Source organism: Cuculus canorus, chromosome W, assembly GCF_017976375.1.
Source record: "Cuculus canorus isolate bCucCan1 chromosome W, bCucCan1.pri, whole genome shotgun sequence".
Classification (NCBI taxonomy): domain Eukaryota; kingdom Metazoa; phylum Chordata; class Aves; order Cuculiformes; family Cuculidae; genus Cuculus; species Cuculus canorus.
This window is the reverse complement of record NC_071440.1, coordinates 22,119,684-22,145,155: the sequence shown is the minus strand read 5'-3', so window position 1 is coordinate 22,145,155 and position 25,472 is coordinate 22,119,684. Positions and strand designations below refer to the sequence as shown.

The following is a 25,472-nucleotide window of genomic DNA, read 5'->3' as shown; positions in this document are numbered from 1 at the left end:
GAATTCAGTAGAAGAACACCATGGAAAAAAAACGTTGATTCCAAAACTCCCTTCCGGAAGAGCTTTTCCCTCGGAAATAATCATCTATTGTGGATGTATTCTCAGCTCCGACTCCGACAAAAAAGCTGCTCCGTAGAGAGCTGTGGTTCCCATCAGGAATCTCTGAAGGCTTTCGTGGTCTTGGAGTGATGTTTGGTGGTCCACAACGGAGTTCCCTTCGCTGCAGAGTCCCTCAAACGCTCTTCCCAAGACTTAAACTCCAAATTTCCTACGGAAGCTGTGGTTGATCCATTCCTGGAAGGGTTCCAGGACCACATCGGATGAGGTTTGGAGCTCCCGATCCAGCGGGAGATATCCCTAAGGTGGATCTTGATGGGCTTTGAGGAACTCTACGGAATGAAGAGCTGGAAGGGAGCGGTGGATTTTGTCCTTTCAACTCTGCGTCTTTTTGCCCGTTCTGAAGGGCGAAACCTCCGGAGATCCTCACGGAAAAGGGTCCTTTTGGGACACGGTTGAGTCGATTTTGCTGATTGTTGGAATGGGGATCTTGGAGAGCGTTTCCAACCTCGGTCATTCCCTGATTGGAATGATCCTCACCGTGTTTACCCCTCTGTGTCCGAGTCCCATCAGTTCGTGGAGAAGAGATCTACCGTACGCGGCCACAGAGCAGCGGTCAGCGAGGGGAGGCGTTAACGTTTCTTAACGATATTATTAACGTTCCTTCTTCTCTTCCTCCTTCTCTTTCTCCTCCTCCTCTTCCTCCTCTTTCTCTTTCTCCTTCTCTTCCTCCTCCTTCTCTTTCTCCTCCTCCTCTTTCTCCTCCTCTTTCTCCTCCTCCTCTTTCTCCTCCTTCTCTTCCTCCTCCTTCTCTTTCTCCTCTTTCTCCTTCTCCTCTTTCTCCTCCTCTTTCTCCTTCTCTTCCTCCTCTTTCTCTTTCTCCTTCTCTTTCTCCTCCTCCTCTATCTCCTCCTCCTCTTTCTCCTTCTTCTCTTTCTCCTTCTCTTTCTCCTTCTCCTCTTTCTCCTTCTCTTTCTCCTCCTCCTCTTTCTCCTCCTTCTCTTTCTCCTTCTCTTTCTCCTTCTTCTTTCTCCTCCTCTTTCTCCTCCTCTTTCTCCTTCTTCTCTTTCTCCTTCTCTTTCTCCTCCTCTTTCTCCTTCTCTTTCTCCTCCTCCTCTTTCTCCTCCTTCTCTTTCTCCTTCTCTTTCTCCTTCTTCTTTCTCCTCCTCTTTCTCCTCCTCTTTCTCCTTCTCTTTCTTGTCCTCCTCTTTCTCCTCCCCCTCTTTCTCCTCCTCCATCTCTTTCTCCTCCTCCTTCTCTTTCTCCTTCTCCTCTTTCTCCTCCTTCTCCTCCTCCTCCTCCTCCTCCTTCTCCTTCTCCTTCTCCTTCTCCTTCTCCTTCTCCTCCTCCTTCTCTTTCTCCTTCTCCTCTTTCTCCTCCTTCTCCTCCTCCTCCTCCTTCTCCTTCTCCTTCTCCTTCTCCTTCTTCTCTTTCTCCTCCTCTTTCTCCTTCTCTTTCTCCTCCTCCTCTTTCTCCTTCTCTTTCTCCTTCTCTTTCTCCTCCTCTTTCTCCTCCTCCTCTTTCTCCTTCTTCTCTTTCTCCTCCTCCTCTTCCTTCTCCTTCTCTTTCTCCTTCTTCTTTCTCCTCCTCTTTCTCCTCCTCTTTCTCCTTCTCTTTCTTGTCCTCCTCTTTCTCCTCCCCCTCTTTCTCCTCCTCCATCTCTTTCTCCTCCTCCTTCTCTTTCTCCTTCTCCTCTTTCTCCTCCTTCTCCTCCTCCTCCTCCTTCTCCTTCTCCTTCTCCTTCTCCTTCTCCTTCTCCTTCTCCTTCTCCTTCTCCTTCTCCTTCTCCTTCTCCTTCTCCTTCTCCTTCTCCTTCTCCTTCTCCTTCTCCTTCTCCTTCTTCTCTTTCTCCTCCTCTTTCTCCTTCTCTTTCTCCTCCTCCTCTTTCCCCTCCTTCTTCTTTCTCCTTCTCTTTCTGTTTCTCCTTCGTCTCTTTCTCCTCCTCCTCTTTCTCCTTCTCTTTCTCCTCCTCTTTCTCCTCCTCCTCTTCCTTCTCCTTCTCTTTCTCCTTCTTCTTTCTCCTCCTCTTTCTCCTTCTCTTTCTCGTTCTCCTCTTTCTCCTCCTCCTCTTTCTCCCCCTTCTCTTTCTCCTCCTCTTTCCCCTTCTCTTTCTCCTCCTTCTCCTTCTCCTCTTTCTCCTCCTTCTCTTTCTCCTTTTTCTCCTTCTATTTCTCCTTCTCTTTCTCCTCCTCCTCTTTCTTCTCCTCCTTTTTCTCCTCCTCTTTTTCCTCCTCCTCTTTCTCCTCCTTTCTCCTCTTTCTCCTCCTTTTCCTCCTCTTTCTCCTCTCTTTCTCCTCCTTCTCCTCCTCCTCCTCCTCTTCCTCTTCCTCCTCCTCCTCTTCCTCCTCCTCTTTCTCCTCTTTCTCCTCCTTTTCCTCCTCTTTCTCCTCTCTTTCTCCTCTTCCTCCTCCTCCTCCTCTTCCTCCTCCTCCTCCTCCTCTTCCTCTTCCTCTTTCTCCTCCTCTTTCTCCTCTTTCTCCTCCTTTTCCTCCTCCTCCTCCTCCTCCTCCTCCTCCTCCTCCTCCTCCTCCTCTCCCATCACCACAACCCCCTCCATCCCAACCCAAACCCCCCCCCAAACCCCCCAATAATTACCACGATCTGAAAATAATCGCTGGGAATCACCACTTCTCCGTTCTTGATCCACTCCACCGTCGGCACCGGTTTCCCGGATACCGAACATTCCAACTCGATATCCGTCCTCTCGTAGGCGTAAAGGTTTGAAGGGCGGATTAAAAACCACGGTGGGACTGCAAGAAAAGAAAAGGGAAGGATTTAACCCTTTCTTTTTGGTTTCATACAGAGAATTCCGTCAAATTCCACGGAGCGCTAAGAAAACCCCATTCGTTTCCATGGATCCGATGAAAAGAGAATGAGGACCTCCGGATATGGTGGAAATGGGTGGAAATGGAGTGGTTGGGAGTGGTGAGAGAGGAGATCCTGGGGAGAAATGTTCTCCTGGGAGGATGGAGAGGGTCCGGAATGGGGTGTCCGGAACAGCGCTCCATCCCGGGAGGGGTTCCAGGCTGGGTTGGATGGGGCTCGGAGCCCCTGATCCGGTGGGAGGGGTCAAGGGTGGGATGGAGTGGGCTTTGAGGGCTCTTCCAACCCAAACTATTCCGTGATTCTGTGAGTCTATAATTCCATCATATTCTGACTCTAGGATTTTCTGCCTCTATAATCATGGGATTCCATGAGTTTAGGATTCCAGGATTCCACGATTTTACGATTCTATAATTCTACGATTCTATGAGTCCATAATTTTACGATTCGATGATTTCACGATTCTATGATTTTATGATTCTATAATTCTATAATTCTATGATTCCATGATATTATGATTCTACAATTCTACGATTTTATGATTCTACGATTCTATAATTCTATGATTTTATGATTCTATAATACTACAATTCTATGATTTTATGATATGGGAATTCTATGATTTTATAATTCTATTATTCTATGATTCCATGATATTATGATTCTATGATTCTATAATTCGATGATTTTATGATTCTACAATTGTATAATTCTATAATTCTACAATTTTATGATTTTATAATTCTATGATTCTATAATTCTATAATTCTACAATTTTATGATTTTATGATTCTATAATTCTACAATTCTACAATTCCATGATATTATGGTTCTATAATTCTATGATTCTATAATTCTATGATTCTGTAATTCTATGGTTTTATGATTCTATAATTCTATAATTATATGATTTTATGATTCTATGATTCTACAATTTTACAATTCTATGACTCTATGTCTCTATAATTCTACCATTCTATGATTCCATGATTTTACCATTCTATGAGTTTATGTTTCTATGATTCCATGATATTATAATCCTATACTTCTATAATACTATGATTATATGATGCTATGATTCTATGATTTTATGAGTCTATAATTCTCTGATTTTATGATTCTATGATTCTATGATTGTATAATTCTATAATTCTATGGTTCTATGATTCTATGACTCTACGATTCTGTGATTCCATGATTTTATAATTCTATGATTCTACGATTTTACGATTCTATGATTCTATAATTCTATGATTTTATGAATCTATGACTCTGTGATTCCATGATTCTACGATTCCATGATTTTATGATTCTATGATTTTATGATTCTAAGATTCTATAATTCTGACTCTATGATTCCACGATTTTACGATTCTATGATTTTACCATTCTATGAGTTTATGTTTCTATGATTTCATGATATTATGATTCTATAATTCTATGATACTATGATTCTATGATTCTATGATTCTATAATTCTACAATTCTACGATTCTACGATTTTGTAATTCCATGATTCTAGGATTTGATGATATGGGAATTCTATGATTCTATGAGTCTATAACCATGTGATTCTATGATTTTATGATTCTGATTCTATAATTTTATGATTCAACGATTCTATGATTCTATAATTCTGATTCTATGATTTTACGATTCTATGATATTATGATTCTATAATTCTATAACTCTATGATTTTATGATTTTACGATTCTGTGATTATATAATTCTACGATTCTATGAGTTTATGATTCTGAGATTCCATGAAATTATGATTCTATGATTCTACGCTTTTATGATTATATGGTTTTATGCTTCTATAATTATATGATTCTATGATTTTATGATTCTATAATTATATGATTATATGGTTTTATGGTTCTGTGATTCTACGATTCTATGATTTTGTCATCCTATGATTCTATGATTCCATGATATTATGGTTCTATAATTCCATAATACTATGATTTTATGATTCTATAATTCTTTGATTCTATAATTCTATGATTCTGTGATTCAATGATTTTATAATTCTTTGATTCTATAATTCTACCATTCTACGATTCTATGACTTTATCATTCGATGATTCTATAATTCTGTGATTCCATGATATTACGGTTCTATAATTCTATGATTTTAGGATTCTATGATTTTGTGAGTCTATAATTCTATGATTCTTTGATTCTATAATTCTACGATTCTATGATTCAATGATTTTATAATTCGATGATTCTATAATTCTACGATTCTATGATTTTATCATTCTATGATTCTATGATTTTATGATATGGGAATTCTGTGATTCTATAATTCTATAATTCCATGATTCCATGATATTATGGTTCTATAATTCTAGGATTCTATGATTTTATGATTCTATAATTCTGCGATTCTATGATTTTATGATTTTATGATAATTCTATGATTGTTATGATTTTATGATATGGGAATTCTATGATTTTATAATTCTATTATCCTACGATTCCATGATATTATGATTCTATAATTCTATAATTCTCTGATTTTATGATTCTATGATTCTACGATTCTATAATTCTGTAATTCTATAATTCCATGATTTTATGATTCTATAATTCCATGATTTTATAATTCCATAATTCTACGATTTTACCATTCTACAATTCCATAATTCCACGATCCTATGATTCTTTGATTCTATAATTCCATGATTTTATGCTACGGGAATCCTACAATTCCACAAATCCATACTTTTTGCTCTTAACCCCCTCCGAAGCCATTTCCAACCCTGTGATTCCGCGATTCTCCGTCGCAATCCATCGCCGGGAAGAACTCCCACTGCAATGAATTCCTCCCTCTCAAGAAACAATTAAATCCCTGGATCCGAACCCAACGTATTTCCGCTCGGAAAACAACGCACAGCGCCCAAAAACCCCTTTCCCTTTTCCAAACCCTTTTCCTTATCAGGAAAACCATTCCGTAATTAAGGAAATTCCATTCATTCCGGTTTAAATCCAGAAGGAAGAAGAAAAGCAGCGCTTAGAAACGCCTTTGGAATTCCCCCATTCCGTATTTCCACGGGGGAAATGTATTCCCATCATTCCCTCTTTCCATCATTCCCTCTGAGCATCGCTGCCGAGCAAAAAATTCCATGGATTTTGGGGAATTTGGGGAGAAGATCCATTGATTTTTCTTCTTTCAGCGCATTGACTATCGGAGAAACAACCGGAAAGCGGGAATACAGCTCCAATCCTGATTTTCCTGCCACGGTCCACTAAGGGGATATCCGTTATAACGCCAAAAACTATGGATTCGGGAAGGATAAACCAAGGGAAAAGGTCATAACATCAATGAACCTCCGGTCCGGAACACATTTGGCCACGAGAGAATGACCTTCGGAGGGAGAAATTCCATGAAATGATGGGAAGACCTTAAACGCATGGATTTTTCTTCTCTTAATGTATCAACGAATCAAGAAACAGCCGGAAAAAAAGATGGAAAAGCGGCTCCAATCCTGATTTTCGGGATTAAAGGGACACCCATTGTGACGCTAAAACGATGGAAGAGAGAAACGGAGCAGAAGGACCACAGTGGAGAAGATCCTCAAAGTTTTGGATTCCGGAGGTGTGAAACGAAGCGGCGAAAGGGTTTGACATTCCCAAAAGTTCTGGGAAAATGGGAATTGGACTCACCCATCACCGTCAGCTCGGCTGAGCCGCTGCTGTTCTCGCTTTTGGAGGTGACCGCGCAGGTGTAGGTCCCGGAGTCATCGGAGGTCACGTTGGAGATGAGGAGGTTACTTCCGGCCAATAAGGAATATTTTCCCGACCTGAAATATGGATAAAAACCCCATCGGAAAAGCGTTAAATCTTTCCTGATATCCGATCTGAACTTGTCCTGGTGCAGCTTAAGCCATTCCCAATCCAATCATCTCTTATTTGGGAGAAGAACTCAACACTCCCTTCTCTTTGAACCTCCGTTCCGGCACTTCCGGACACGGATAAGATCTCCCTTCAACCTTTTTCCGGGTTAAGCCATTCCCTCATCCGCTTCCCACAATATCCAATCCCTTTCCCACCTCCGTTCCCTTCTTTGGACGCTCTCCGCATCGATATCCATAGATATCTTCCATAGATATCATCGATATCCATAGATATCTCCCATAGATATCATCGATATCCATAGATATCTTCCATAGATATCGATATCCATGGATATCTTCCATAGATATCATCAATATCCATAGATATCTTCCATAGATATCGATATCCATGGATATCTTCCATAGATATCATCAATATCCATAGATATCTTCCATAGATATCAATATCCATGGATATCTTCCATAGATATCATCGATATCCATAGATATCTTCCATAGATATCGATATCCATGGATATCTTCCATAGATATCATCGATATCCATAGATATCTCCCATAGATATCAATATCCATGGATATCTTCCATAGATATCATCGATATCCATGGATATCTTCCATAGATATCATCAATATCCATAGATATCTTCCATAGATATCGATATCCATGGATATCTTCCATAGATATCATCGATATCCATGGATATCTCCCATAGATATCGATATCCATGGATATCTTCCATGGATATCATCGATATCCATAGATATCTTCCATAGATATCGATATCCATGGATTTCTTCCATAGATATCATTTATATCCATGGATATCATCAATATCCATGGATATCTTCCATAGATATCATCTATATCCATAGATATCTTCCATAGATATCGATATCCATGGATATCTCCCATAGATATCATCTATATCCATAGATATCTTCCATAGATATCGATATCCATGGATATCTCCCATAGATATCATCTATATCCATAGATATCTTCCATAGATATCGATATCCATGGATATCTTCCATGGATATCATCGATATCCATGGATATCTTCCATACATATCTTAATCCAGAGAAAAATCTCACTTTCCGAGTGCTCCCGAATGCATTTCAAGGAATTATTCAGTGTTTTCCGTGGATTTTTTTATTACCTGATGGGAAGAACTTCATCTCCTCGGAGCCACGTGAAGGTGGGAGAGGGAGATCCGGAAACGCAACATTCCAGAACGGCATCCGTCCCTTCCATGGCCACCACGTTCGATGGGCGCCGCAGGAAAAACTGTTGCCTCTGGAATCCTGGATCTGGAAAAGGAAGAAAGACACGGAGATGAGAAGTAGAAGAGAGCCGGATCAGCCCATGGATCCATGTCCGGATCCTTCCATAGAGCCTCAGCCCATGGATCCATGTGCGGATCCTTCCATAGAGCCTCAGCCCATGGATCCATATCCGGATCCTTCCGGAGAGCCTCAGCCCATGGATCCATGTGTGGATCCTTCCGGAGAGCCTCAGCCCATGGATCCATGTGTGGATCCTTCTGGAGAGCCTCAGCCCATGGATCCATGAAAAGGACCTCTTCAAAGGACCTCTTCAAAGGACCTCTTCAAAGGACCTCTTAAAAGGATCTCTTGAAAGGACCTCTTCAAAGTACCTCTTCAAAGGACCTCTTCAAAGGACCTCTGAAAAGAACCTCTTGAAAGGACCTCCTAAAGGACCTCTTCAAAGGACCTCTTAAAGGACCTCTTAAAAGGACCTCTTCAAAGGACCTCTTCAAAGGACCTCTTCGAAGGACCTCTGAAAAGGACCTCTGAAAAGGACCTCTGAAAAGGACCTCTGAAAAGGACCTCTTCAAAGGACCTCTTGAAAGGATCTCTTGAAAGGACCTCTTCAAAGGACCTCTTCAAAGGACCTCTTGAAAGGACCTCTTGAAAGGACCTCTGAAAAGGACTTCTTCAAAGGACCTCTGAAAGGACCTCTTGAAAGGACCTCTTGAAAGGACCTCTTCAAAGGACCTCTTAAAAGGACCTCTTCAAAGAACCACTTAAAAGACCCTCTTAAAGGACCTCTTGAAAGGACCTCTTAAAAGGACCTCTTGAAAGGACCTCTTGAAAGGACCTCTTGAAAGGACCTCTGAAAAGAACCTCTTGAAAGGACCTCTTGAAAGGACCTCTTAAAAGGACCTCTTGAAAGGACCTCTTCAAAGAACCTCTTGAAAGGACCTCTTGAAAGGACCTCTTAAAAGGACCTCTTGAAAGGACCTCTTCAAAGGACCACTTAAAAGACCCTCTTAAAAGGACCTCTTCAAAGGACCTCTTCAAAGGACCTCTTCAAAGGACCTCTGAAAAGGACCTCTTGAAAGGACCTCTTAAAGGACCTCTTGAAAGGACCTCTGAAAAGGACCTCTTCAAAGGACCTCTTCGAAGGACCTCTGAAAAGGACCTCTGAAAAGGATCTCTTAAAAGGACCTCTTAAAGGACCTCTTGAAAGGACCTCTTGAAAGGACCTCTTCAAAGGACCTCTTCAAAGGACCTCTGAAAAGGATCTCTTAAAATGACCTCTTGAAAGACCCTCTTCAAAGGACCTCTTGAAAGGACCTCTGAAAAGGACCTCTTAAAATGACCTCTTGAAAGACCCTCTTCAAAGGACCTCTTGAAAGGACCTTAAAAGCACCTCTGAAAAGGACCTCTTCGAAGAACCTTAAAAGCACCTCTGAAAAGGACCTCTTGAAAGGACCTCTTGAAAGGACCTTAAAAGGACCTCAATGTTCCCTCAGAAGACGGAGATGAAACCTTAGGGAGAAATATGTTGGATTTTAGGGAAGAGCTCTTCCCTCCGAAGATGGAGATGAAACCTTAGGAAGAAATACATTGGAACGTCCGTCCAACGCCGTGGTGGTGGCGTTGTCCTCCGAGGGAATTCCACGAAGATCCCTATGGATTCCTTCCACCTCAGGACATCGGAACCTTCTACATTCCTACCTTCTAAGGTCCTTCAGGCTTTTCCATATGGAATAAAAAAGACCTTCAAAACTTATGGAAGTCACCGGAACGTAAAGGGAGGGAAGTTGGGATGGAAAAACGGGATCGGAGAAGGTGGTGGAAGTGGGTCCAGGTCTCACCTGCTAAAACTCGGACTTCGGCATCATTCCCGGTTTTGGAGCTGGCGGGATTTTTCGCCAGGCACCTGTAGATCCCGCTGTCTCCATCTTGGATCCGACTGATCTGGAGACTTCCGGAAGGTAAGACGGCAATCCGTGGATCCGCGACGCTCGGAATGAAATCCTCTTGGTTGCGTTGCCATCGCACTACGGGGGAAGGCTCTCCGATGACGTCACACTTCAAGAGGACGGTGTCTCCGATGAATGCCGTGAGAGATTCCGTCTGGGAAAGAAACCGCAACGGTCCTACGGAGACAAAGGAGAAAACACAATGCAACTCAAAAGCCATTCGAGAACTGCTGGAAATGGACCTCCAAAGTGGTGCTTTGGGCTTCATTAATGATCCCAATTGGCCAAAATTCCATGTGCTATTCCATATATTCCCTTTTAATTCCCTCTTCCTGATGGGTTCTTTCCTCGTGGAATGGATATTATTCCATTCCGGAAGGTTTAAAGCACAGAAAGACTTCAGGAAGAGGCGATGGTTTCAAAATAGAAGAGGGCAAAGAAATCCTTGGATTTCAGGAGATTCCAGCGATGGAAAAATGGGAATCAAAGACATTTCTTTGCCGGTTGAAGGTTTTCCTTGAGGAGAAGAGGATGATGGAATCCTTTGGTTGGAAAAAGCCCTCGGAGGTCATCAAACCCAAGCGTTCCTCTCCGCTGAGGAACATCTCTGAGGGCTTCATCTCAGCGGCTTTCATCTCCACCACCTCTCGCCGGTGATTGACCACACTTTCCATGAAGGAATTCATCCGGATGTCCCACCGGAAGGTCACCCACCTCACTATGACCTCCTTTTGGGCAGTTGGAGAGCTGAGGTCACCTCTCAGCCTCTTCTCCTCAAGGTTGACCATGGTCAGGTCCTTCAGGTGCTCCTCAAACCCATGTTCTCCACCTCCTTTTCCAGCTCTTCCCACACATGTCCTGGGAATGACCGATTATGGCATCATTCCAGAACGTGAGGAGCTCCGGAAAAGCTGGAGAAGACCTCTCCATCATGGAATGAAGGGATAGGATGAGAGGACAATGGTTTGAAGGTGAAGGAGAAGAGGTTTGGAGGAGGTGGAAGGAAGAACCGTTTCTCCTGTGAGGGTTTGGAGGCACCGGAAGAGGTGTCCATAGGGGAGAGATTGAGATGGAATCTCATGGAGAAATGTTCTCCTGGGAGGGTATGGAGACATCGGAAGAGGTGTCCACAGGGGAGAGATTGAGATGGAATCTCATGGAGAAATGTTCTCCTGGAGAAATGTTCTCCTGTGAGGGTATGGAGACACCGGAAGAGGTGTCCATAGGGGGGAGATTGAGATGGAATCTCATGGAGAAATGTTCTCCTGTGAGGGTATGGAGACACCGGAAGAGGTGTCCATAGGGGGGAGATTGAGATGGAATCTCATGGAGAAATGTTCTCCTATGAGCTATGGAGACACCGGAAGAGGTGTCCCTGGGGTTCTCCTGGAGGAGAAGGTTCCTCCTTACCTGCGACCGTCACCTTGGCCGCGCGGCTGACGATGGCTCCGATGCCTTCCAGGGATGCTTCGCACTGATAGAGCCCTTCATCGGGTTTGTGGTGCCGGGAATGGACCACATTTTGGATCAGGAGTGATCCGTTAGGGAATTGTCTCCTCCTTTCGTCTACCGCCAGGTTGAAGAAGACGCCATCTTTCTTCCATTTCACCGTCACCGGATTTGCCGGATGGGATTCCGCTCGGCATTCGAGGAGGACATCGCTTCCGCGCACCGTGACGGCGTCCGAAGGTTCCACCGAGAACCTCAGCGACGTAAAAGCCGCCATCTGTGACCCTGAAAGAGCAAAACCACACCGTAAATATTCCCTTCCGGAGAGAAAAACCACGGAATTCACGATCCGATGGATCCTTTCCAACCTTTGAGGCTGGGAATGATGGGAACGAGAAGGTTGGAGAAGCCCTGGACCATCGCCAACTCCATCCATCAACCCAACGCCACCATATCCCAAACCACCACTTGGGTTTGGAAGCCCTTCCGAGGGATCGGAATTCCACCGCTTCCAAGGTGTCCTCTTCCAGGACTTCACCGTTCCTTCAGGAAAGACATTTTTCCCTCCTGCCCACCGGAAAACAGCCCCGGAAACTCCGTAGAAGACCATAAGGCAGAAGATCTTCATCCACCTCAGGTGATGTTCTCCTCAGCGCCAACTGAGAGAGCTCCGGAAGCTCTCTCCGAGAGCTCCACCGATGTCCTTTGGGTGGAGAAGAGCTGAGGAGGTCCACTCTGGAAGCTGTGGTCCTCACCACAGCGCCGGAAGAGCTGAGGAGGTCCTTGGGATTCTCCACTCTCCTTCCTTGGGATTCTCCACTCTCCTTCCTTGGGATTCTCCACTCTCCTTCCTTGGGATTCTCCTCCCTTCCTTGGGATTCTCCACTCTCCGTCCTTGGGATTCTCCACTCTCCTTCCTTGGGATTCTCCTCCATTCCTTGGGATTCTCCTCCATTCCTTGGGATTCTCCACTCTTCTTCCTTGGGATTCTCCACTCTCCTTCCTTGGGATCCTCCACTCTCCTTCCTTGGGATTCTCCACTCTCCTTCCTTGGGATTCTCCACTCTCCTTCCTTGGGATTCTCCTCCCTTCCTTGGGATTCTCCACTCTCCTTCCTTGGGATTCTCCTCCATTCCTTGGGATTCTCCACTCTCCTTCCTTGGGATCCTCCACTCTTCTTCCTTGGGATTCTCCACTCTCCTTCCTTGGGATTCTCCACTCTCCTTCCTTGGGATTCTCCACTCTCCTTCCTTGGGATTCTCCTCCATTCCTTGGGATCCTCCACTCTCCTTCCTTGGGATTCTCCACTCTAAATCCACGCTAAATCCACGCTATGTCTTAGGGATAAAGTCCCGGTCGAGGCATTCCGATCCAAAAGCTCACACGGAACCAACCGTGATCCTGGGCTGCATCCGAAGCCGCGCGGGCAGCAGGGAGGGAGGGAATTCTGCCCCTCTGGAAAGACCCCACTTGGAATGCTGTGTCCAGCGCTGGAATTCCCAACAAAAAAAAGGAGATGGAGCTGTTGGAATGGGTCCAGAGATGATCCGAGGGTTGGAGAACCTCTGCTCTGAGGCCACGCTGAGTTGGGGTTCTTCAACCTGGAGAAGAGAAGGTTCTGGGGAGACCTTAGAGGAGCTTCCAGCGCTGAAAGGGACTCCGGGAAAGCCGGAAAGGGGCTCTGGATCACAGATTCCAGGGATGGGGATAAAGGGGAACAGTTTGACGCTGAAAAAGGGGCGATTGAGGTGAGATCTTAAGGAGAAATGTTCTCCTGGGAGAATGGTGATGCCATGGCCCAGGGTGCCCAGAGCAGCGACGGCCGCCCCATCCCTGGAGGTGTCCAAGACCACGTTGGATGGGCCTTGGAGCCCCTGATCCAGCGGGAAGTGCCCCTTCCCACGGCACAGAACCGGATAAACTTTGAGGTCCCTTTCAATCCGGAAAACCGAAGGAGTTTACGACACAACCGCATTGGTGAAGCGCTCCGTGGCCCTCGCGTAGGTTCTTCGTTTTTTTCTATCGGTGCAAATAAGGGGGAAAAGTAACGGAATCCGTAGGATCCTTAGGGTTGGAAAAGACCTCCGAGATCATTCTATCCACCCATCAGCCCAGCAACGATAAAAACGCGGCATGAATTGCTACGGCCACACATTTATCGATCCCCTCCGAGGATGGAGACTCCACCACAGCTCCACCGCTCTCTCCGTGAAGATATTTCTGCTGATATCCGACCTAAAGGTGCCCTGAGGTCCCTCCTCAGCATCCTCAGCTCCAGCGTCAACGACCCTTTTGGCCTCAGTTGCTCTTCTCAGCTACTCCGGGTAAGACTCGCGCTCTACGTCCTTCCCCATCTCAGTGTCCTCCAGGCCCTCAACGGCGTCAGACGCCCCAAAACAAGGCAGGAGTTGAGCTCAGGGGGATCATCCTTGGCTGAGGAAAACCTCTTAAATACCTCCAACGTGCACTGCGGGGCCTTTTCCCACCGCCTCTCAACGCGAACGCAGACAATGGCTTTGGAACCCCTCCAGGGATGGAGACTCCACCATTCCTCTTGGAATCCTCTGCCGGGGCTTCACCGCTCCGTCGAGGAATCCTTCCTCGTTTCCACTCTTATGGTTAAATGCCTCTAAAAGGAAACTTCCAAAGTTTCCCATTGCTCAAAGACACTTATTTTTCCCCCCTTTCCTTCATCCCGAGAAATATTCCCGTTATAACCTCAGGAAATTCGCTTTCTGAGAGGTAAACTGAGGCACGCATAGAGCAGTCGGAGCTGCAAAGAAATCCGCACGCGACCCTTTCCGTCGGGCGCCGTAACCGCCGGAGGCGTTTATTGCCTTTAAGCGTAGAATGGAGGATTAGGGTTATCGGAAAGGATCCGTGCGGATCCGCACGCAGAAATCCGTTCGGATGGAGCTTCTCCGGAGCGTAAAGAACGCGGTTTTAGAAAGGAAAGAAATAGCGAAGTCGGACAGAATCGTCTTGGAAGGTCAAGAACAACGTCGCAAGAGGAATATCGCCTCTATCCCTGCTTTTCTACGCCTATAAATGATGGAAAACCATGGATTTCAGCTGATTGGGAATAACGCTCACGGAAAACAAAATAATTGGGGGATGGAAATCTGTACAAATGCATGGAATGACCCAGAAAGCCCCGAATTGAATGGCTTTAAAGTGGAAGATGAAACATTGAGAAGAAATTCTTTGTGATGAAGGTGAGGAGGCGTTGGTCCGGGTTGTCCAGAGCGGAAGCGGTGGTTGTCCCATCCCTGGAGGTGTTCCGGGCCACGTTGGAATGGGCTCGGAACCCGGCAGGGGGTTGGAACTGGATGGGCTTTAAGATCCCTTCCGACCCAAATGAGTTACCCATTGCGACCATCAGCCCAACCCCACGGTGGCGACTAAACCGCGGCCCAAAGTGCCACGGCCCAAACGTCCTTCCAAGGATGGAGACTCCCCCACAGCCTCTGCCAGGGCTTCAGCGCTCTGTCGCTAAAGAAAGTTCTCCTGGGGGAGATTTCCGCCGGATTTTTTTTTAACCGCTGGCTTAAAACCTACCTATTCCCATTATCCCGAATCAATGATGGCTTTAATCACGGAGCGTCCGCTGTCTGACATCCAAAACCAAGCCGAAAGCCGGCGGCGAAGGCTTTGGCGCGAGGAAGCAAATGAGGAGCTGACAGAGGAGAGCCAAACAGGTAAAACTAAGAGAATTGGGAATAAAATGTGTGTTATGGAGGTGTCAATACGCCTTCCTTCAGGTTGGTGGCTCGGGACAGCTTCCGACGTGCTTTATGGCATTTCATCTATTTGCTATCGAGTTGGGCTCATAATTACTCGGCTCTTATATTTATTATTATGTACTTCCGCCGTCCCGAGTTACTCCTTTGAGTAATACCCAAACAAGGAAAAAGCAGCAAAGGCTTTGGATTTAAGACCGTGGTTTCTTTCTAGGCGAAAGGAACCTACGCTTACACTCCGTCGGGAGTTATCCGAGGGAAGCTTTGCTCTCCAATCCAATGAGGAATGAATTTGCCCTTCACAAGCGGTGTCCCCAGGGCTCAGAGGACACCGAGCTGGGAGGAAGGGGTGATCCGCTGAAGGGGAGGGAGGGTCTACGGAAGCACCGGGTCAGGTTGGATCGATTTGGGTGGAAAACGGGTTGGAGTTGGGCGAGTTTTATAGGGTTGAAATATTCGAAAGCCAGGAAAGCGCTGAGTCGGTGAAGTCGATTTATTTCTCTTGTGAAGCCGAAATCTGTCCGGGTGTAGAATTCCCTCCCTGAGATCCTCGAGCTCTTCCGCGGTTTGGGGGTTTTTAGGAGCTATTGCTGCGCCGTAACAATTTATGGAGAAGGTTGCGTGTGGGTTGAAATGGTGCAAAAGGAAGGGGAAAAAAAAGACGACGTTGGGATGAATTACTGCTCCGAAACGGAATTGACTTGGAAACCTCCCAGATGTTATGAATTCGGCTGCAGCCGATACGATTCCGCTTGAGGAATTTGATTTCCACGTAATCTGTTAAAGACATACTTGAAGGGAAAGGGGACTTCTATAGAATCTCCAATTAACCATTGTGGCCAAAGGGGGTTTGTTAGGACTGGGGGAAACTGAGGTCCAAAAGCGTAGCCTGAATTAGGACCAAAGTGTCATAGAGTCACTGAGTCATTGAGGTTGGAAAAGACCCCTGAGGTCACGGGGAATGGTTGGACTCGATGATCCAATGGGTCCTTTCCAACCTATCATTCTATTATGAAGTCCAACCATGGGTCCAACACCACTTTATGCACTAAACCTTATCCTGAAGCACCACATCTACGTCTTCTTTAACTTCTTCAGGGATGGAGGCTCCACCGCTGCCCTGGGCAGCCTCTTCCTCAAAGTCCTTCTTGTCGGGAGCCGCTCTCTCAGCCGCTCCTCGTCAGACGTTCTCCAGCCCCTCACCAGCTTCGTTGCTCTTCTCTGGACACCAAACAGAGTCTCAACATCCTTCTTGTGGTGAGGGGCCCAGAACTGAACACAGTATTCGAGGTGCGGTCTCACCAGTGCCGAGTACAGAGGGAGAATAACCTCCCTGGACCTGCTGGTGACCCCATTTCTGATCCAAGCCAAGATGCCGTTGGCCTTCTTGGCCCCCTGGGCACACTGCTGGCTCATCAGAAGATCCAGAGAGCCTCAGCCAGGACTCAGTTAGCTGTCATTTCCATCAGTTACCAGGAAATACAGTCGTCCTTTGCAGTCACTGCCCGAAGCTGAGGCCTCTGCCTGCCCGGTATCGTCCACACATCCAACTTTGTGTGATCTGAGCCAACAGGCGGTGTCCATGCCCGTGGCAGAGGGGTTGGAAATCCATGAGCTTTAAGATCTTGAAGATCCCTTCCAACCTAAACGATTCGATGGTCCCTGGAGGTGTTCCAGGCCAGGTTGGATGGGGCTTTGAGCCACCGGCTCCGGTGGGAGGTGTCCCTGTCCGTGGCCCATTCGGATCTAACCCTGCTGCCACGGGCAGGGACACCTCCCACTGGATCCGGTGGCTCCAATCCCCATCCAACCTGAAGACATTGCCCGGAAAGGAAACCACGGCAGAGTTTGATTGATTATTGATTGCAATCATCTCCTCACTTCCCCGATGCAATTGGCTGAAGCTCCTCCAGGCGCCCTGGATAAGGCCTTCTTTTCTCCTGTGCTGAAAGCTCCTCCATCTCTCGGATCATCTCTGGAGCCGTTCCAACACCTCTATATCTTTCTTATGTTGAGGTTTCCAGAACCGGACACAATACTCCGGGTATTGCGATGTGCTCCATTTAATGCAATATGGCCTTCAGACGGCCAAGGAGATGACCCCACCGTGGCTGTTCAACCATACGCATGCATTATATAGACAAGTTCACATTGTGGTAAGGACGGAGGAGAAGGACCTGGGGGTGTTGATTGACAGCAGCTGACCATGAGCCAGCAGTGTGCCCAGGTGGCCAAGAAGGCCAACGGCATCTTGGCTTGGATCAGAAATGGGGTCACCAGCAGGGCCAGGGAGGTGATTCTCCCTCTGTACTCAGCACTGGTGAGACCGCACCTCGAATACTGTGTTCAGTTCTGGGCCCCTCACCACAAGGAGGATGTTGAGGCTCTGGAGCGTGTCCAGAGAAGAGCAACGAAGCTGGTGAGGGGCTGGAGAACGTCTGACGAGGAGCGGCTGAGAGAGCTGGGGTTGTTCAGCCTGGAGAAGAGGAGGCTGAGGGGAGACCTTATTACCCTCTGAAAGGAGGTTGTGGAGAGGAGGGAGCTGGGCTCTTCTCCCAAGTGACAGAGGACAGGACAAGGGGGAATGGCCTCAACCTCTGCCAGGGGAGGTTAATACACCCATTTAACAACTACCAACCTCCAGGCTTTCCTACTACGTTTATTTTCATCCACGCTGCTAACAAACGCTGTGATAAACAATGGAATAATACCCCATCGATTAAGTATAATTAAGCTTAATAATTGCTTAAACTTGTCATCCATAAATCACGGCCAGTAAACCGTTATGAACCGATTAATCATTAGCGGCGGCATTATGTTTATTTATAGAGTATTTATAGGGAATCTGATCAGGTGGTAGAAAAGATTAATAAGTACAAGGTACACTTCCAAAGAAACCAGGGAAATTCGCCTCTAAAATAATAACGAAAGGGGAGGGAATGGAAAGAGACGCCTAAGCCGCTCTTGGTTCCCTGGAAAATTCTTGCATGGATTTTTCCATCGTAAACGCCTGTTTAGGTTTTACTCTTCTTTTTTTTCATTTCCTAAGGTCAAGACTTCTCCCTTTAGTCCCTAAACTCGTTCTTACCTACGAGTATTTATTTGAATGCCTTAGGTGGGTCCAAAGCATCAGAATTTAATTGAAGACAGATTGGGGGATCAAAAGAAATGTCCGAATGTTAATGCAATTGACTTTTTTTAATAGACTTTTGAGTGCAAAAAAATTCAACTCCCGCTTGGGAACTGGGCTTTATGAACAAAACAATCTATCCGTTAATCCAGGGGTTCACGGGGCCACCCCCCATCAAACGGAAGCGGCAGTCAGGATCAGCCACAAAGCAACGCTCCATCCAGGGCCACGGTGTCCGGCGTAGCCGCGAAGCACCGAAGCTCTCCTTGCACCGAGAGGCTTTCCTTAGCGAAACAAAACTATAGACCTTAGGGAGCGAAATGGGTCGAACCGTCAATTAGTACCTGGTTTACAAAGCACCTGACACCCCTTAAAGCCGGGGCGGAAGGTCGGTTCACGCCGTGAACCCACGAATGTGTCTACGACCTTTGTTCGACGCTCGTTCCTTCGGCGTAAAAAAACCAACAGCAATCAAAGAATCATTAAATCGTTGGGGTTAGAAAAGACCACTGAGGTCCCCCAGCGCAGGCATCAAAGAATCATAAAATCCTATAAATCACAGAATCGTTAAGGTTGGAAAAGACCTCTGAGCTCATCCGGTACAACCGCCACTCCAACCCCACCGTGCCGACTCCACCCTGTCCCAAAGCGCCCCATCTCCATCTTCTTTGAACCCCTCCAGGGATGGAGACTCCACCACCGCCCGGGGCAGCCTCTGCCAGGGCTTCACCGCTCTGTCAGTAAGGCAATTTCTCCTAATATTCAACGTAACCCTCCCCGTGGTGCAACTTGAGGCCCGAAAAGATGCTTTATCCCTTATTGAATAGTAGACCCGATTTCCTTGATATTATCAATAAATAAACTTTAGGAATAGAAATGTTATTTATATTCCTAAATATGATCAACACTGATCCAACGGCAAAAAGCTGTCGGCGTCATATAAATGAGCCTGAACATATGTTAATGCATAATTCACCGTTTGCGCCGGGGCTTTGTTGAAAAAGTGATGAAAATTCATGAAAGGACCTTTTCCAGATGAAGCTGCGCAATAAACACGTCGCCAGCGGCACTCCTGATGTAAAGGCAACGGTTTAGATTTCACCCTCCGAACATTTTGGGACATTCAGAAACCGTACGGTAAAATTTTAACCGCGGAACCCAAAGACGGAGTTACAACACAGCGGTTCGTGTGCGTAATAAGTGGGTGTTTGCGTGCGCGCTGCAGCTTTACGCTTCCTTTGTACGATAAAGCTGCTCCTTCAGATGCTCTCTATCTTTGCCATACAATAATATTCTTTAGAAACAGAGTTTTTATGGAAGAGTAGGAAATCATCAAATGGTTTGGATTGGAGAGGACATTAAAGATCACGCAGTTCCACCCCCTGCCATGGGCAGGGACATCTCCCGCTGGATCAGGTGCTCCAAACCCCATCCAACCTGGCCTGGAACCCCTCCAGGGATGGGGCAGCCCCCACTGCTCTGGGCACCCCGGACCAGGGCCTCCCCAACCCTCCCAGGAACGCTTTTCTTCCTAAGTGCTTGTACTGAGAGTTATGAGTTGATTCGTAATGACCTAATTAATGAAACTAATAAACGAGAATTTGTTCTTTACCGAAACCAATAGAATCATAGAAGCCTTAAGGTTGGAAAGGACCCCAAAGATCAACCATCAAACCACCACCACCATGCCTACTGGTTCTAATCTGAACAGCTTTTCCTTTGGAAGAGCCTCTGTTTCCACAGGCGGCGCTACATCCCTTTGGAAGATCCAATTTCTCCTGCAAAATCAAGGAGTATATTACGACTGTTAAACAGTGCCTTCACCTCCCCATCCTGGCAGCTGTTATCTTTGATAGGTTGGAGCCACACGATCCCAGAGGCAATGGCATTACCACCGAGACCCATTTAGAGCGAAAATACCATGTATTTTCTTTCTCTGTCTGTCTCTCCCTGATGGCTTCTGTCCATCACGGTTCACTAGGAATTCTTCATCGCCGAAACCTGCCTCCCTCGGCTGCCGGGCAGCCCCCATGGCAATTAGCCAGATGTCAGCAGCCCTATTATCTCCATTCCTCACTTCTGCATTATTCAGGCACTGCGTGATAAGAGAGAATTACAGCAGAGAATCCCACCAGGGCTCCACTTTAGAAACCAGCACGGAGCCCAAAGGAGGGCCGGAAGAGCAACCGAAACGATGCAAAAGTCGCTAAACGCTTTCTCCTTTCCTGTCGCCACCCGAATGCTCCGTCTTTAATTTCTCCTCGGGAATGCGAGCGGGTTGGGGAGATGATAAAAGCGTAGCGGAGAGTTATTTGGGCAGTCGCACTCCTTAGCAGCTCTGCGTGCATCTCTCTGCTCTTTTCCAGCAAGAGAGGCAAAGGACACGAACGTGGAGTCATAACATCATAGAATGTTTGGGGTTAAAAGGGACTTCAAAGCCCATCCAGCTGCAACCCTCAGCCCGTCCTCATAGCAGAGGTGCTCCAGCCCTTGGATCATCTCCGTGGCCTCCTCTGGACCCGCTCCAACAGTTCCATCTCCTTCTTCTGTTGAGGATTCCAGCGCTGCACACAGCACTCCAGGTGGGGTTGCACGATGGAGCAGAGGGGCAGAATCCCCTCCCTCCCTGCTGGCCACGCGGCTTTGGATGCAGCCCAGGACACCGTTGGTTTCTGGGCTGTGAGCGCACATTGATGGTTCATAGGGAGCATCTCAAGCACCATCAGTCTTCCTCCTCAGCGCTGCTCCCAATCACATCATCCCCCATTCTTTATAGAAACTGCAAATTGCCCCGAGTTGGGGGTAGGACTTTGCCCTTGGCCTTGTTGAAGGTCCCACCTCCCCAGCCTTGTCCCGGACCCTCTGGATGACATCCCATCCTTCCGGTGTGGCAATTGCACTGCTCAGCTTGGTGGAATCTGCAAACTTGCTGAGTCCGCACTCGATCTCGCTGTCGATATCATTGACGAAGATATTAAGCAGCTCTGGATACTCTGATAACATCAGATAATGGGAGGGCAGAACGCTGCGCGGAGGCCGCCACGCATCAAACGGAAAATGCACTCAGGAATTTATAGCTCTTTGCATACAGCATAACATCATATACAGATTTGGAGTTGAAAACGCAAAGAATTAGAGCCTTTTTTCTTGCCAGGCACCTTACGTGCCACCAACAGCTTAAAATGAGGATACCTCCTTCCACCCTACATATCCTGCTGGAGGATCCAAGAACCCAAAGTACCCTTGCTTCGTCAAGACTTACAAACCTTGTGACTGTTCTGAGTGAAAAGCAGGGTGGTGGTTATTATAATAATAATTATCATTGTTGTTGTTATTATTATTAATCCTCTCAGGCAGATAAGGAAATTGAGGAAAGAGTATAGTGTCATAGTACCATAGTATAGTATCATAGTACCATAGTACAGTGTCATAGTACCATAGTATAGTGTCATAGTGCCATAGTATAGTACCATAGTGCCATAGTATAGTACCATAGTGCCATAGTATAGTGTCATAGTACCATAGTATAGTACCATAGTACCATAGTATAGTGTCATAGTACCATAGTATAGTACCATAGTGCCATAGTATAGTACCATAGTGCCATAGTATAGTGTCATAGTACCATAGTATAGTACCATAGTACCATAGTATAGTACCATAGTACCATAGTATAGTGTCATAGTACCATAGTATAGTGTCATGGTACCATAGTATAGTACCATAGTACCATAGTATAGTGTCATAGTACCATAGTATAGTACCATAGTACCATAGTATAGTACCATAGTGCCATAGTATAGTGTCATAGTACCATCGTATAGTGTCATAGTACCATCGTATAGTGTCATAGTACCATAGTATAGTACCATAGTACCATAGTATAGTGTCATAGTACCATCGTATAGTGTCATAGTACCATAGTATAGTACCATAGTACCATAGTATAGTGTCATAGTACCATCGTATAGTGTCATAGTGCCATAGTATAGTACCATAGTGCCATAGTATAGTGTCATAGTACCATAGTATAGTGTCATAGTACCATAGTATAGTGTCATAGTACCATAGTACCATAGTATAGTGTCATAGTACCATAGTATAGTACCATAGTACCATAGTATAGTGTCATAGTGCCATAGTATAGTGTCATAGTACCATAGTATAGTGTCATAGTACCATAGTACCATAGTATAGTACCATAGTACCATAGTATAGTGTCATAGTACCATAGTATAGTACCACAGTACCATAGTATAGTGTCATAGTACCATAGTATAGTGTCATAGTACCATAGTATAGTACCACAGTACCATAGTATAGTGTCATAGTACCATAGTATAGTACCATAGTACCATAGTATAGTGTCATAGTACCATAGTATAGTACCATAGTACCATAGTATAGTGTCATAGTACCATAGTATAGTACCATAGTACCATAGTATAGTGTCATAGTACCATAGTATAGTGTCATAGTACCATAGTACCATAGTATAGTACCATAGTACCATCGTATAGTGTCATAGTACCATAGTATAGTGTCATAGTACCATAGTATAGTACCATAGTGCCATAGTATAGTGTCATAGTACCATAGTATAGTACCATAGTACCATAGTATAGTGTCATAGTACCATAGTATAGTGTCATAGTACCATAGTATAGTACCATAGTACCATAGTATAGTGTCATAGTACCATCGTATAGTGTCATAGTACCATAGTATAGTACCATAGTACCATAGTATAGTGTCATAGTACCACAGTATAGTGTCATAGTACCATAGTATAGTGTCATAGTACCATAGTATAGTACCATAGTACCATAGTATAGTGTCATAGTACCATAGTATAGTACCATAGTGCCATAGTATAGTGTCATAGAATAGTTTGGATTGGAAGGGACCTTAAAGCTCATCCAGTTCCAGCTCCCATGCGATGGGCAGGGACATCCCACCGGATCAGGGGCTCCAAGCCCCATCCAACCTGGCCTGGAACACCTCCAGGGATGGGGCAACCACCACTGCTCTGGGCAACCTGGGCCAGGGCCTCACTATGAAATCACCCCTTGTGATTTTGTCATCACAAAATAACACTTAATCATCACATAAGAAAACACCGGGGAAATAAACAGCGCATCTCCGGTGTTGGCTTGCTCTGTTGCGTCCCTCATATCATCTGCTATTTACTGTGTTAATTGTTTCAGTAACACACAGACCAATCACGCGTGCTGCCTCCCAACCTGCCGCCTGCTCTCCTGACAGCACCGTATTTGCAAACACTCACCGAACGTTGCATCGCTGTGTTTTGAAACCTCGGAAAAGTGACGGGCAAATAACACGCGTTTCTTTCTGCTTACCAGGTTTTGACACGTTTGACGGGAGTAATTAGTTGAACCGGATTGGCTTGCGTTGCAAAGGAAGACAGCTGAACCACAATCACAGGCGTTATTAAACGAGTCAGTTGTTTCTCATCGTATCCGAGCTATGGACACCTTCAATTTTTGCGTGCTGTGACGAGCAGACAATATTCCTACGTCCCTTGATCACATCATCTCACATTACAGAGCCTGAGATCGTGGAGTTACAGAGCACTGAATAAAAGCAAACGGACCCTTTATTCCAGGGCATCCGACCATTAGCTTTATTCTTTTCAGTTAAACACAAAAGTTAATCATAGAATCGCTTGATTGAAAAAGACCGTCGAGATCACCAAGCGCAATGGTACGTGCCCACACCCGAACCAGATCCCTGAGCGCTTCATCTGACCGTCGTTGCAACACCTTTAGGGACGGGGACTCCACCACCTCCCTGGGCAGCCTCTGCCTGTGCCGGAGAACCCTTTTGCTGAAGAAATGTTCCTTAATGTCCAGTCTGACCCTCCCCTGGAATCAGTTCCATAATGCATCGGTTTATGTACTCATAACAGCCTTTAAAACCCCAAGTAATGCTCACAAGGTGCGACGATGAAAACCCATCCTTCTGACCACCTTCTGACCACCAGCAAATTCCTGGTGGAGCCACCCTGCCCGCAGGAAGCTGAAAATAGCGGGACTCTGCACAAGATGCCCCGAGGAACCTCTGAACCCCTTGCTCAGTGGGACAGGTCGTGCTCCGATCCGCGGAGGCACCAAACGGACGAGCCACGGCTGAGCCTGCAGATGGAAAAGCTCTCCAGCCACCCGAAATCCAGCTGCCGGCGCAGCTCCGCAGTACATCTGGCTCCCTACCCCCTCAATCAATACCAACCATTATCAGACTGGGCTTTCAACGCAATTATCTAAACTATCAATGCTTCACACACAACGGCTGTCGCTTCGCATCACGTACACATTTCACCGTCAGCGATTGCTCGTGAATATTTCATTGAAGGGCGGGGGGGGGTGAGGAAGGGACGAGAAGTTGCAGCGACGGCTGGAGAGAGCGAGAGCAAGAAGAGATGACAAATTAGCGCAGCCGCTCGTCGTGGTTTCTTCCTGATGAGACGTTTTTAAAGCGCAAAGATCACTGTGGTCTAATTTGCCGATTCCCTCATGAAAATGCTGCTGAAAAGCATCTATAAGGGAGACAAACACCATTAATCCCGTCCCTGTGCAGCCACTCAACCGGCTGATGGAACTGCGGTGAAGTAGAGGTTGTCCTCATCGCTGGGGAGAAACATGGACACCGGGGCAGAAAGAACCTCAGCAGGGTATGGGGAGGAGCAGCAGACCTCAAGCATCCATGACTGATCCAGCCTGTCCATATCCCTCTGGAGAGCCTCCCTGCCCTCAAGTAGTTCAACACTTCCACCCAATTTGGAGTCATCCGCAAACCGACTGACGGAGCACTCGATCCTCTCACCCGGAGCATGGAAAAAGATATTTAATGCAGCATCTCATACCGTCACCCTCGTTTTTGGGCTTTATACACCACTGCCGGGGCTGCAGCAACTCATTTTTTCTGAGATAAATGTCACGCCCTAGTATACCCCGGCATAAATCCTTAAAGCCTTAAACAGCAGCGTAAGGCTATGTATCCTTCTTCTCCTACACAGTATCTCCGTCAAGGCTTTATTTTGGACAAGACTTTTATTAACGTTATTATTATTCCCCCAGAAAGGCCTTATTTGTCATAAGAAAGAAGTTTCCTACCATCAGCTGAAAACCTAACGAGCGCACGCCGTGACATTAATT

At 46.1% G+C, this 25,472-nt stretch overlaps 1 protein-coding gene across 1 annotated transcript in view; it reads right to left on the bottom strand.

The window, feature by feature from the left end:
- LOC104061414 (netrin receptor DCC) overlaps window positions 1–12,432 on the bottom strand; it is a 42,577-nt gene extending 30,145 nt beyond the window's left edge. Inside the window, 5 exon segments of the mRNA XM_054053334.1 lie at window positions 2,653–2,807; window positions 6,554–6,690; window positions 7,906–8,056; window positions 9,871–10,155; window positions 11,389–12,432. Of these exon segments, the coding sequence (XP_053909309.1) occupies window positions 2,653–2,807; window positions 6,554–6,690; window positions 7,906–8,056; window positions 9,871–10,155; window positions 11,389–12,055 (1,395 nt within the window). The 5' untranslated portion in view covers window positions 12,056–12,432.
- Between the last annotated feature and the right edge of the window lie 13,040 nt (window positions 12,433–25,472).